The following is a 15,387-nucleotide window of genomic DNA, read 5'->3' on the forward strand; positions in this document are numbered from 1 at the left end:
CATTGCTTCTTATAATTAATACCAGGTATAGTTTACTAGATATACTTTTTTTTATCATAATCTGTAGAAAAAAAATATAGATGTCTAACAATCCAAAAATATGCTTCCTGGTAACATAATCTGTAACTTTTAACCCTCTTCTAGATACACTGGTGCGCAAGACTAAAAGTGTGGATACTTATTTGCACGAGTGACAAATTTATTCACCTTGTCTAAAAACAAAAACTCAGCGGTAAATATTTTGATTAAGCCTATCTATATGTAAAATCTTTCTGACTTAATACATGCATTCTTATAATTCCTCCATTCTTTCTCCCTTTACCTCTTTTTCTGTCTCATTGTTGACTTTAATTCTGTCAACAGATGCTACATGTATATATTGTAAATGCAAACGAGAGTTTTCATAATAAAAAAAAATGACTTAAAAATATTTTGATACTGGAAGCAAATAGCCAAGACCATTCACTTTTAAAATATTTGATAAGGTACCTAAACTGGCGACACTGGATAAACTACTCCGCATTCAACATTCAGTCAGATCAAACTTCGTATCCAAAACCATATCAATTCTTTCAACCAAAAATAATGGCTCAAAAGTCTATCGATTTTTTTGCAATAAAGAAAGTCTAAGGTGATTTTTCAAAGCAAACGAAAGTAACACGCATGATAAATTTAATTTAAATGGTTTTGCGTCAGAAAAGAACTGGCGTGTTAATAATTATATTTTGGATTCTTTCTTCCTTTTATTTTGAATCTAATTGTACTTGTTTAACATGTATTTATATTTCTGTTATACATCTTTGAATAAATTATTCTAATAATATTGTGTACACATTAACTATGCAAAATCAAAGGGGATGAAGGTTCCACTGGTGTTATCAGTACCACGCTAAACGATGTGTCGAACAAAGTATTTAGTGCAAACTCTGAGTTTACAAGAAGCAGGAAGATCCAACTTACTTAAAAAAAAAACCCCAATGACATTTTAAAATTTTATTGGCTACATTGTTTAAGTGGTTCAGTGATTTGAAATCTGTGTAAACAGTGTTTAAACAATGTTGATACAACATAATTATGCAATGACATTACTAAATGACTTTTATTTCATTCAAAATGTACTCTTTACGTAAGCATTTATCTTTAATCTCAAAAATTACAATCTACATGAAAATTCAGTTATTTAAAAAGTATAATCAATAAGAGGACATAACATTTAAAAAAAAACAACTCAACCACAACAAAAATAATTATAGTATGTTATAAAATGTCTTCCTGTCTGTACATTTAAGTTGAACAGTGTTTATTGACTACAATAAATGTCCAATATTACAAATACAGGAGAGATAAGAAAGACTATCCTTGCGCCTATATTCCACCATGTATCGTATTTGATATAGAATTTTAAAATATTTACATTTAAAAATCAATTCAACGTAAATATATACTGAAAATGTTTGTGAAAAATAAATCAAATTATTTATATTTATTTAGAGTTTAATTAAAAAAAAACTAGCACGGAAAAATTTAAAATTGTAGATGTAAAATCACATGTTTACCTCGTTTAGTAAAATTAAAAAAAAATATTACAACAAAAACCAAAGATTAATATGAACAAAAATAAGTTGCAACATGACAAAGTAAAATCAAATGTTCAGGTAGCACCAAAATGCGATGATCTAAACGGTCTGGTCCTTCCACAAGACAGCGTGGACGCAAGCTGGTGACGTAACATAGGCAGGGCAACAACATTCATATAACAAAGGCACATGATATAACATCACTGAGAAAACAAATACAACAGGTGCCCTTGTTCATTCTCGAACACATATTCACTAGTTTTGCATTGTTTTTTATTCTCTTCATATAAACAAAATTCTTTAAACAATTACTCTTTTAAACAGCTTTCAAGACTATAAATTTTGCTATACGTAATCTTTAATAAAAAATAATAAGTAGTATAGTGACTAAGCAGCTTATGTTTGTAATGCCGTATGTGTAAGTTCACTAAAAGACTAGAAAAAGTCACTTTTAGACCATTTTGTATAACTTTTAAAATATATATTAATTTTCTACTGATGCATTTCATTTTAGCTTTCTTTCAAATGTTGTTTTTAAATTTTAACTTTTTAATTTATAAATGCTGGTATACTTTAAGTGTGGCACACGACATAAATTTGCAAAGCATAGTGCTTGTCTAAAACAAAAAGCTAGAAATTCTAAAAGCACCATAGACTTCTCTTTAATTTCTTTCTTTTAAAGTCAAAATTCAGCTTGAAGTTAGTTCAATAACTTTTTAAGCGTGGTGTTTACCCTCCAAACCCCAGTATATTAATCCAAAAGAGGGATAAATATTCTATATCACGTTGAGAGAAAGGGTGTAGCGACATCGTCATTTGTACGCATGTGTGGTGAATGAGAAATCTCCTCAAGTTCTTTGCACTTTCTCAAGGACGTTAGGTACTTCTCTCTATCTTCTGGTTGACTCGGCCCCCAGCTTTCTAAAGGAGTGGTCAATTTCTTCCATCTCTGAAAAATTGTTTTAAATTGTAAATACTCTATACTGAAGCTCAGAAACTAAATATTTTTCAGAAAATCCAGGATGACCTACCAACCCGAATTTTCAAACAAAAGTTACACTTCTACAGTATATATTTTCACTTTTTATTTTCATTTTTTAGGTAAAATCGTATGATTACTTGTGCTGAAACTGAAGGAAAAGGTTTTCTTCTTTGGTTATAACTAACCAACTGACGTGTATGTTTTACCTGACTACAGGTGCCCTCCGTAGAAAGCATTGATTTGAAAGCAAGGATAGGGATGGGCAGCATGGATGCCACACCTAGGCACCAACCGAAGCCCAGAGCCCATGTTGGGTAGCTCTTTCCGTCATATGTGACTGGCCCTAACGTGATGACACTAAATAACCAAATTCCCTATTCGAAAATAAACTTGAATGAATATCAAAAAAGTATCAAAAATGAATAAATTGGATCACTTCATTTTCTAAGATCTAGTAATTTGTGCAAAAAGTACTCAAGAGATGATAGTTCATTTATACAAATATATAAAATACTTATTTGTTTTCTTGATTTTTTTTAACTAAAATAATAATGAAGAAACCATTACCAAGATTATAGACGGTGTAATATATTTCCACATATAGTGCCAAATGGGACTGGGTCTGAATCCAATCATCAATTCAATATCCTTGTAAAATCGATCCGTGCCTACAAAAATGTTTACAATATTCTGTACACAATGAAGAACACCATAATTTGAATAAGGTTTGAATTCAGATCCTATAAAAGTTATTATCTAAAGTGTCTAATTTATGGTGTTATTACAAATGTACTGATAAAAGAAATGAGGAGCAATGAGGAAAAATAGGAGAGAAGTACTAATATTTCTATCATAAATTATTTAAACATATATGTAAGAACAGTGCAGTGTTTCAGTCAATGTAAAGAACTATTTCGAGTCTGTTGATTATGTTTCAGGTACCAGTAAGTACAATTTTTCATTCATATATAATCACGGTATTTTAGTTCGCAAAATGCATTTTTCATTCAATTGGTCAAATTAATTTTTTTAATACATACCATACTGTTAAGTTCAGTGTTATCTTATAATATATAATCTGGCCGTTTTAGCAATTTTGTGTATTTTTTATACAGTGTAAATATCGGCGATGACTTTAATATTCTTAGTAAGACTTGAACTAACCAATTGAGCCAGCTTGTATATGCCATTCAACCATGGTTTTTTTCTTATTTTCATAAACAAAATCTGACTATTTTGGCAGTGATTAAATCTTTCTGGCAGGACTTGAACTTACCATAGATCCATGCAATGGCTACGCACTCGGTCAGGGAGATGAGCATCAGTGAGAAGCTTGCACAGTACCAATCCATAATCTGCAGGACGTAGATCCCACCCTACACCAGAGAACAAACGCTCAGTTTAACTTGTTCCCAAAACAAGCATGATACAGTAAATGGGATATCCAATTCTACATTTTTCAAAAAAATATATATTCTTCTCTCTTAAGATAAAAAAAATAATATCTATTTTAAGTTTATTTCGTCGTAAGTACTTGTTTTGTGATGTACAAATATCAAAGTATTAAGATTATCCATGACACGGAACACATTCATTTATACTAGTATTGAACTTAAAAAAAACAATTACTAGTATATTTCATGCTTTACGAAATAAAAAGATACTAAGGTAAAAAGAAAACATTTTTATCAAATTCCATCACATTAACTTTCTCTTACATGTAGCTGAGATCAGTTGCAGTTATTTTAATCGCCATATTTGACTTCTTTAAAAGCAAACTAACCTGGGTGATGCAAGGAAGACCCATAAGGAATTCAAAGAGACAAGCCAGAAATGATATCAACGTCCTCTTAGTTCTCAACAGATGTGGATATTCGTCCATAAATGCAGAAATGCAGGTTTCAACCATACCGAACTAGGCGAAATATAACAAAGAAGATCTGTAATGGCTGGTCCTTGACAAAGGTAACCTTGTCGTGTGATAAACATATGCATGAACACTTTCTTAAAGGAAAACAAACAAGATATATCACAAAATATTGAAGTTTTTATAATTGCTTTAATCATATCCCCAAACTGGTATCATTTCAAATATCGTTTTGATTTCACTTTAAAAAAAAAGCCAAAATTTCTCATTTGCCGACCATTTTCAGTGAGACAGAGTAAAGCAATTATATTGATCAAAATAACATAATATTCATAATCTTGAATATAATACATGTGTGGATTTATGGGCACTGGGCAGGCAGATTCTTTTTATATTCAAGGTTTTGATTTCGGCGTTTGGGAGGGAGTTGGTTTTTATTAAGAATAGGGTTATTAAGATATGGTCAGTTGTGCATATTTATTCTGTGATCTTGGGTACTATAAGCTAATAAAAGTATACTTATTCACAAAGAAGTCACCTTTAGAAATAAAAGTACACATAAAAATAGTTCGACAAAAACATAAAATGGGTGAAAATATGTCATTGAAGCATGCTCCTGCATATTAGGGAAAAGTAAAAAAAAAATCTTTATCAATTTTTCTGCGTCATCGCAGCCAACAAGGTCCAACGGGAAATTGTTTTATTGAGAAATCTGTCAATATTTTCACCCTATTTTATTGTAACCTAATATCTTAATTAATTAATTAAAAATATCGATCTTTCGTTCACAAAATGGACATATAAAAACCTATTTGACTTTTCAGCCTGGCGATGCCTGTTTTTGAGGCCCCAATGGCTCCTGTTGCCGACCATACCTGTCTCAAGGAAGGAAATCAAATCATGTAACACATAGCGCAATCAAAAACCTTGGACTTCTCTCATTTTTCTATTTTTTGTCTAATCAATCAATGTTCCCTGGTTTGACCGAGTATTTCAGACACAGGTGTACGTAAATACAGAACACCACCTTAATCTGTTAACAGCACCGATTCAGGACAATTGCAACTTTTTCTCAGTGTTTTTTAACCATGTTGAAATTATCCTTGTCTCCGTATTTTACTACTTCTTTTTTTTAAAACGTTCGGGTGTTTGTGTTTGTCACCACATCAAAAACAAAACAATGCCATTCAGAGTAAAATGAGCATTTTCCATACCTTTTAATATATACTTTAAAACTATTTCCAAAAAGAACACTTCTGAATCGTAGCAAGTGTCCTCAATTTCCCAGGCTTCAATCGGGTCTAATTCCAGATAGGGGAACGTAACATATTAAAAGTGTCGGAAGTAGGACAGATATAAAAAACTGACAGTTAAAGTTTTTCATGGAAGATTTTATGATATACTAACTAAAATAATAATCTTTTCATGAATATACTTTTTACACTCTCATTATTATTTTGCATCGCAATATGATATGGTAAAATCATCGCCAACATGGCGTGAAAAACAAACCCTTTATCTCACTTATGCAACAACTTTCTCGCTCTCTTACAAACCTACTGGCAAAGATTTTAAAGCAGGTTCTAACCGAAACATTCGCCTCTCTCACAGTAAATTAACAATAGCAGACATCACCATGCATATCTTGATGAGCATATAGATTAACTAATCGAAACACTCTGTAAAAACAAATGGAAAGTTAAAGAAGCACTTCTTAAAAATACATTACACTTTTAATCAATGCCTCTTAACAATGCAAATGTCTTTACAAAGAGTTTTTTTTCTTCTTTTTTTTAACAACAAATATCTTAAGTACCCTTGACTTCTCTAACACTCCGTTTCACGTTTTTTGCTTACCTGGATGTATTAATAGGCCGACCTTACCCCCAAAGAAAAGCGCTTCAGAATCACCTTCCAACAGAATACAGTTTGTTTCATGTATACAAGAATCGTTCATTTTTTAAGTGATATTTGATGGATAACAGAGTTGCTCTTGACAAACATTTTTTTTTCTTCTTTTTTTTAAAAATTTTTGCAGAAAAATTGTAATGAATATTGTTGTTTTGGGGACAATTTCAAATCAATATATCTCTTGCCAACATAATTAAGATTATAGTATATAGTTTAACAATCAAAAATCTAAAAAAAAAAAATCAATCATAATCTTGAATAATGTTTTGATTTTATTTTGACGATTTGCAAATTAATCTAAAAGATTTCCAAATATAGGAAATCAGGTTGCACGTTCCACTTTTCGTATGAAGCACAATTCATTGGTTTGTTTGTATGTCTTGGTTTCCTTTAATATTGGGTTATCTATGATACGTTATATGCCAAACTATTATCAGAGACATTTCCAATGACATGGGATTTTTATCGTAAAAAAAATATACAAATAGAAAAACTGCCAAAAAATTAGCAATTACATTTTCCCCAAGATGTAGCTATATGACTGTTGATTCCAGAAAATGATTCTCAAGTGCAACTTCTACTTTTAAATAAACAAAATGTTGGCAAGAAATAATCTTCTTGATACATTAATAAATAAGACAAATAAAAAAAAGAATTTAAAAAACAAATAAAAAAGAAAACGATAAAAAAAATGCAACTCTGTTCTCCACGTTTTATGAAAACGTTCCAATTAAGTGCTAATAGCAGTTACAGTACATCAAAATTATTAATCATTGTAAAATAGAATTTGACTTGTGGAGGAAAAAATGTTTAAAATATATAAAATATTCTCATTGCGTTATTTTTAAGACTGAAATGTTAACCGTTTGTTCACTGCTTAGATTGGTGTGAAGGGTGTGGTTTCTGACTAACAATATGGGCAACAGGAATATAGTTTACCAAGTCTACTTGAGAGAAATGAAGTCGAAAGTTTGATTTTTAAAAAAATTTGGCTCTTTTTCCTATTTTTCGAAAATTAAATTTTCATACGAAAAAGATGTCTGCATCTCAATAACATACAAACATGTAAATATAAATGTGCATCATCAGATGGACATCCTTTCCGATAAATTTTAATTTCTTTGAAAACTCAAGCAAATAAACCATTTGAAAGCTGTGGCCTTTAAACACTGAACATCAACACTGTCTCTTCGAGCCTTAATTCAACAACTGAAAAAGTGGACATGCTGAAATGTGGTTGATAAATAAAAGCATGAGCTGATGGTAGCGTTTTTATTTTCCTATCAAATTAAAATGACTGTCAAGGTTATTCAAAACACTTCTAAAATATTGAATAAAAACAAAACCTTTCCAATTCCTAGTATTTACTTTTGGTTTTGGTTTTGTTTTTTTTTTTGGTGGTGTACAAAAATATAATTCACTCTCATTTGAGGACAAATCATTAGAAGAAAGTACAAATTAAAGTAATTGATCAATCATGCTGATTTTTAATGGGCCACAAATGGTTATAATATTTGCTCTTTATACCTTCTGTAAATAAACTTTTCAAAAGCCATAGTTAACAAAAATTTTCAGTAACAAAAAAGAGCCATCATTTCAAATTCCCAACTGGGTTTCTTTTTCAATCTTAATGACAAACCTCATTGTAAAGCATGTCAAAACCGAAATCAATTAAATGTTTTAAAAATAGTATTTTTGAACTCTCAAAAAGACTAGAATATAGTAACGGTAACAAAATATTTGAGTAAAATGAATTGTTTAACTACCTGGCTGTCCAAACCAATGGTGAATAACATCAGGAAAAACAGCACTGCCCACATGGGCGAGATGGGCAGCTTAGCCACTGCTTCAGGGTAAGCCACAAATGTCAAACCAGGGCCTGGAAAAAACTGAACAATTAAGCACAGGTTCACATAAGAATCAAGAAAACAGTGATAAGTCATATATATCAAACTCAGATGATACTTTACTTTGAGATCAATATTAACAATTTTTTTTTTCAAATAAACTTTAACACACATGTAGACACAATGTTCTAGTCCAAGATACTAGTATATTGTTTGAAAATGATATCTTGTGTTTGTGTCATATAAAAAGAAGAAACTTTGATACCTTGACTGACAACTTTTTCTACTGTTGTATCTGCCGAGTGTGCCATGAAACCCAGAATAGCGAATATCACGAACCCTGCAAAAATACTAGTCGCGCAGTTGATGATCGGCACCAGCATAGCATCCCTGAAGGTAAAGAGATAATATGGAGTCTTTCATCTCTTCAAATTCATAATTTCGAATGCTATTGTTAATTTTATAAACAGAAAGACAAAACTGACACTAATAATAAGAATAGGCTATCTACATTGTAAACCGATTGCAAAAATCGTACAGTTCAATATTAGACTTAGTATATTTTTTCTTTATCCTAGTAAAAGGAAAATAAAAAGGTTACCTCACCTGTACACGTTATTGCTGAATCTGTTGTAGCTTGCCATCGTGATGATGCCACCCCAAGCCATCCCCACTGAGTAGAAAATCTGAAGAGCTGCATCTCCCCAAACCTATGTATGAAAAATATAAATAAAAAACTAGATCGTTTGAAACGTTTCTAAATATAAATAGCCTATTGATATATCATAATTATTTCAATTAACAAATTAAAGCACTTCTCTCTCTGTATTAATAAAATAATTTATGCAAACAATGTGATTTTATTTTACTAATAAGGAAGTTTTCTAGTAAAGAAACAAGCTCATTTGTAATTTTTATTTGATAAAAAGTTCCCAAATAATTTTGATTTAAAAGATAAAAACGATCGGACAGGTTACAATATATCTCTTTAATATTTATACAATAATATAATATTATAAAGTGTTTCTGATCTACATGGAGAGTTGTCAATATGGTAGCGCGTAAGGTAGCGAGTAAACAGAGCATAACATTCCGCTGTATTCTTTGTTGTTCTATTATTGCACTTTCTTAAAAGTAGGTCAAACCGGAAATTTTTTAATAACCTAGATCTCTTATCATGCTCTGTAAACAACACTGACCTAGTATGCAAATACCGTAAGGTCAGTAAAAAAAATCTATATATGTGTAGTCAAAAATATAAATTATTTAAACAAAAAAGGTTCTTTAGAAATCTTTTCCCTGTGATTGAAATCAATGGTTTATTGGTTTATTCGTCATTTAAATAAACAGACATGGACGTGAGTCGGTCTCCTTTTTTCCTATTTAAAAAACATTATAAAATTTTTATCATCGAATTGGTCGTGTGGAAAGCGCAATACATAGCATGCGTTTTTTGACTCTCATCCCAGTTTTATAATTCATTCAAACCTTGAGAAATGACGTCTGCTATATGTATGTTCGGCTTCTTGTTTACCTGGTAATCCGCCAACTTTTCCCACTTGGGGAAGATGTAGAATTTAATGCCGTTGACGGCTCCTGGCAGGGTTACCCCTCTAATTAGCAGTACCAACAGGACTAGATAGGGGAAAGGTGCGGCAAAATGCATAACCTGGATTCGAAGGGAAAAATGGTTAATAGATGCTGTTGAAAAATGCACAGTCACAAATTGAACTGTGTCTACGCCAGGCGTTCAAAATTTGAATACCGTCCTCTGAATAAATTTATAAATAAACTCTTTCTGAACAATTAAATTTATCATGAATTCTTGAATATAAAAATAATTGATACCAAGGTCCACGTTTTGTAAATCGGATTAAAAAAACATCAACATTTCTTTTAAAAATAAAAAAATAGAACCTGCATAAAACTCAAAACATTTGCCGGGTGTTCAAGCGTGTTACATTTATTGGTGTATAGATCGGCTTTCTGTTGTATAAATAATCTTAAAATGGAGATGTTTTTAATTCTGCGTTAAAAGATCGGTATTTGGTGGTGCATTTGCAATGCATAAAAACTGTACGTGTAACACAATCACTTTTTTCCGTTGAGCGGTTCTGAATAACATAGCATGATTAATTATATTGCACGTCACATTAGTAGACGGCTTGGGTAAGACTAGTGAACATTTTCTCAAAATTCGTATAATGCAGTGGTTAACTGAATTGCAAGATTTGAAGTATGTACATCACGGTGTATTGTAAAACATACATTTTGAAATTAGTCATTACACGTTCTGATAACATGCACCGACCACTATATGTACTTTAGTATAGACTAGTGTGTTTCACGAGCTGCATGTAATACAAATCAAGCTAAATTATTTATTTTAAAATTAGTTTATATATGTATTGTATGAAATCTTATAATATTCGTGTACTTATTGCCTTAATTCAAATATCTTACATGAGCCACTGCACTCATGTTTCCATCAAGATATAAAGTTTTTAGAAATTATCATTTTAATATATGAACTATGTAGTAATAAACAAATTATTGTTGTGAACATGACATCACGAGCTGATAATGTCACTGTGTCGCTGGTAGTGCGTATCATGAAATATACTAATAAACAGAGCAATTCATAGCATCATATACGTATTATATGTCCCAATATGTGGGATATTGAATGAGCCATATTGGTGTTTACGTACCTTTCCAAGAACATTGACCCCTTTAAATAAACACAGAAAAACAAACACCCAGGCCAACATTAAACCAATCAACAGCTGCCAACGAATGGTTCCAGGGTTGTTGATCCCGTCCGTGATTTCCAAAACATGTCGTCTGTAAGTCAAAAACAACCATCAACCTTTGCCAGACGTGTCAACTTGAATAGATGTTACATAACTATAAAAGGAGAAACATGGATCCCCGTTGACAAAATCTTATACTCACGTCCAAAACTCTTCACTAGCAGACATTTTCTTGCCCGACAAAACTGCTGTAGCATTTCCGGCGGCAGACAGAGCGGCAGACATGTTTCCAAACACTGTCTGGTTGAACAGGGTACCATTAACGAGATAGGTACTGTTAAAGAGAGAGGAACTATTGGTGGCGTTAGTAGGTGGTGACGGTTGGGGGAGCCGGTCCCCAGTGTCCACCACACAGTTCACAGTGTTCCATTCATTATCACAAGTACTCCATGGCAGTACTGCTCGGAAAGACATATACAGGAAATACAGCGTCCAGGCCACTATTACGTTGTAGTAGATACACACAATGGCCGATACCATTACCATACCCACCCCAACACCTAGGAGAGACAAAGATCATCATTTAAATAAAAATTTCTATAATTCAAAATTCCAAAATTTAAAAATGTTGACTAAGGTTTGGGGCAACATCGATTACATGAGCCACCGAAAGACAAAATAATGCCATTGTATTGTAGAATGTATGATAAGTAACTGTAGCATTGAAACTAAGCTGTAAAGCGTATTTTTCATTATTTAAATGCATACCCTGTTGGTCCTCAACAGGGCAACGTTGCTCAACTAAATCATGTGACATTTTTCTTGGTTTAAGCAAGCAACGTGGCAAAATAAGTCAATCGAGAAATAGAAATGAATTTTGCAACTAGGGTATAGGTCGCACAGACTTTGAGTAAATAATTTTTTTCATCGTATATAGAATGTTATTAATATACAATACATACACCGTGTATAATTGAAGTTATCTGTATGTCTCACAAATATTTCTATTACATTCATATGCACTGCCAAAAGTGCACACATTCCATATCAATCTGTTGAAGGTCTTACTAAGTACACACTACTTTATTTTTTATCAATTTGTTTGAGTCTTCTTTGTTAACTTCTACTCAAACCCAAAATTAAATCCTTCTGTGGTAGAAACCCAGATAGACTGTACGTACACGACCCAAAAATAGAGTTTGTATTTACCAGTCTATCGGGTTGCACTAATTCACATTGTCTCTGAAAGAAAAGTACAGCGCATTGCTAAAATCAAAAAACAAGTTTGGGGAATTTCCATGCCAAATTTAGCTGACTCCTGCATATTGTGCTAGAATCGATGTAACATTGAGTTTCGATGCGGACAGACAGGCAGAGAATTTGCGTAGATACCACGGAGATACCACGCATTTTGTCGAACAAAATATATAAATCAACACTCCATGCTATTCAATGAAAGCATTCTTATATACTTAACACACAAACAACATTATTTTTTCCGGGCACAGGTCGTGAAAGCGGAACCTTCTGAGAATTAAATAGTTTTTATTTTTGTTACAACTAAATTGGCTCGCTAAATGAATAGTACTTCACATGCATCCTTGACAAACATCATACAATCATTTTCTATTTTACAACGACAATATCTGATGATGACAAGGATGTGAAATTGCAAAAACTGGCTAATAACCCAGAGGACAGCGGTACTAGCTCAAGGTCAACGGTAACAGGCCTACATGTATAAACTTTTACAAATAGTTCGATATACTAGATAACGTATTCTTTATTGTGCATGAGCACGTTAAGGTGAAATAACACACCTGGAAATATTCACTAAAATTAACAGTAAATTATTTGATCATGAAACACACGGTCACAACGGTATTAGCCCAAGGTCAACGGTAACAGGCCTACATGTATGAACTTTTACGAAATGTTCAATAAATTAGATAACATATTCTTTATTGTGCATGAGCACGTTAAGGTGGAATAGCACACCTGGAAATATTCACTCAAATTAACAATGAATTTTATGATAACGAAAGATATAATGATAAATAAACTGTACATGTGTCAAATACGCAAAAAATTGTAGTTTGGAGATAAAAAATGACTATCTAAAAAATTCAATTCAGTAAGTAACAACAAAAGCCCCTGCGGAATTCGAACTCTGGAAGAATTGTATAATGCTTGCGTGTTGTTGATGTCCTGTTTGATCAACGCGTTTTATCGTAAGCCTAACTGAATGGCCAGACCTAGTGTTAGATCTATGGATCTGCTACTAAAATCGGGGTTTGCTCCGAGCCCACCTGAGCCAACCCGACGCCAACCCCACGCGGATACTGATAGCGAACTACTGTACTCGTTCGGTTGATCCCGCGTTCTTTAAAGTTGTGCTTGTTCAATACTTCACACTTAATAGTTTTACAAAATCCTATGATCATTTTAATGCAATTTAGCGGGTATTCTAATCTATACAAAGTATTTATAACAAATTGAATTTCACATTTATTTTATCATAGTAGCTACAAATGTTGTATGTACATGCATTATAGTGATGAGCATGGGAAGCATCAAAAGACCAAAAACAATGTATATTCTCACACATATTACTGTTTTTCCTTCCTCTGGTAAATGGATGAGAGCATGTTTGGACACAGAAGGATGTGACACATGTATATTGATAGACATGTACATAACTGAGTAAGTAATAAACTATCTCTCCAATAAGTGCTTACCTTTGAATAATGGGCATATCCTCCATATACTAATAGGGCTAAGACTGGAGAATTGGCCATACGACGCCTCCATGAAAAACAAGGGTACTCCGCACATAACCAAGAAAAACACATAAGGGATGAAAAACGCACCTGTAATTAATTGTTCGATATTAGTCATGTAACAACATGATAATCATAATCTTAATGTTTTACATCCATATCTTTAAAGTAAAATTAACGTTAGAATTAATTTATCATTTGTACTCAAGATCCAGACGTTGTTGTTGATGGTTGTATTTTTCACAAGAACTGAGCTATATTAAATTGATTTAAGAAAAAAGCCCAACAAAGCGACGAAAATTTACTTACATTGAACACCAATGTAATATCCACGAAAATAAACTCTAAAAAAGTTGAATAATGTTCCTAAAAAGCTAGAGGCTGTGTCCTTGAAATGATCAGGTTTAGACAAAGTTAAAAAATTGTTTAATAAACTTTTCTTTCTTGTAAGAATTTCCTTTAATCAGATCAATTATCTATAACTAAATTTGTTGTTTTCTTTCTCGATTTTTATTTTAGTTTTTACCATCTTACATCCAATTGAAACAACAGCGGTCTGTACATTCATGTATACAAATTGAGTACTGCGCGCGTAAGCACGTTATGAAAATTTGTATGCGCACACCGCTGCTGTTATGAGACTATATCTTTCAAAAATTAATACTTATAATTCATTTTTTTTAACTTGACTTGTCTGCACATGTAATTTATACCTAAAACTGCTATTTTATCCAAAGGGTAAGTTCATATAGATGGAGAGTTGCTGTAACAGACACAAGCGTTTAATTTGATTTTCGCTTGTGACGTTGCATTTCACAGCGTTCAATGCTTGTGACGTCGTAATAAAACTCGTCAATTTAACTTTTGAATATCCTGTTTGTGTTATGGTGCTATATCTGCAGTAGCTTTTCACACACTGTACATGAAAAAATATGCGGAATGTAAATACGCCGGTATGCCTAGTACTATTGTTTATAATTATACAAAGCGAATACCCCTCCCATCCTCTAGAAATGCAATAACTGTATCCCAAGTTCCTAACTGTTAGTTAATGTAGTTCTCGAAGATTTGATTAGTTCGTACAGCTATTGATGACACGGGCCTCACTGATTTACACTGCATATGGTCACCGTCAATAAACTCCTTTTTATCAGCATATAGAAGGCGAACATAAAAAATTCGTCATTTAATTAAAACTACATTTTTTCCTGAATAACTTATACATTAAGTGTGCAAATATGCAACCAAAAAAAGGTTTAATTTTGTGTATATAATGTTTAACAGCAGCGCATCAATTTCAAAATCAAGTTTACATTCATTGAGCAAACAATCAAAAGGACGGGAACCCATATTAACGTTTATCATTAAAATACCGAATCTAAACCCTGGGGAAACCATTTCCCACGCCATAATGCATTTCTATAAAACTAGGAGACATATCGTATTCATTTTGGAAGAAAAGGTGATAAAAATGTTCCATACAATTAAACGTATGATGATTAAAAAATAAGTATGAAGAAGTTAAATAAAGATACATGTAATTATCGTTCCTATACATTACAGAACGTTGATCATGATGCACTATCTGTCTTTAAATGTAATGTATCTCCAAAAAGAGACCGAATCTAATTCGAATGCGCATGACTTCGCGCAGCTTTTCTTCATCATGC

At 32.3% G+C, this 15,387-nt stretch overlaps 1 protein-coding gene across 4 annotated transcripts in view; it reads right to left on the reverse strand.

The window, feature by feature from the left end:
* Positions 1 to 978: 978 nt before the first annotated feature.
* LOC128157513 (sodium- and chloride-dependent GABA transporter 1-like) overlaps positions 979 to 15,387 on the reverse strand; it is a 28,492-nt gene continuing 14,083 nt past the window's right edge. For all 4 annotated transcript variants that reach the window (XM_052820097.1, XM_052820100.1, XM_052820099.1 and 1 more), the window contains exons 3-14: positions 13,676 to 13,807; positions 11,140 to 11,497; positions 10,896 to 11,028; positions 9,719 to 9,853; positions 8,791 to 8,894; positions 8,450 to 8,574; positions 8,104 to 8,216; positions 4,343 to 4,474; positions 3,836 to 3,935; positions 3,127 to 3,227; positions 2,766 to 2,933; positions 979 to 2,526 (exon numbers count right to left, since the gene is read on the reverse strand). In XM_052820097.1, the coding sequence (XP_052676057.1) occupies positions 2,359 to 2,526; positions 2,766 to 2,933; positions 3,127 to 3,227; positions 3,836 to 3,935; positions 4,343 to 4,474; positions 8,104 to 8,216; positions 8,450 to 8,574; positions 8,791 to 8,894; positions 9,719 to 9,853; positions 10,896 to 11,028; positions 11,140 to 11,497; positions 13,676 to 13,807 (1,769 nt within the window). In that variant the 3' untranslated portion in view covers positions 979 to 2,358. The remainder of the gene's footprint in view (positions 2,527 to 2,765; positions 2,934 to 3,126; positions 3,228 to 3,835; positions 3,936 to 4,342; positions 4,475 to 8,103; positions 8,217 to 8,449; positions 8,575 to 8,790; positions 8,895 to 9,718; positions 9,854 to 10,895; positions 11,029 to 11,139; positions 11,498 to 13,675; positions 13,808 to 15,387) is intronic.

The sequence above is a fragment of the Crassostrea angulata genome, chromosome 7 (assembly GCF_025612915.1).
Source record: "Crassostrea angulata isolate pt1a10 chromosome 7, ASM2561291v2, whole genome shotgun sequence".
Taxonomy (NCBI): Eukaryota; Metazoa; Mollusca; class Bivalvia; order Ostreida; family Ostreidae; genus Magallana; species Magallana angulata.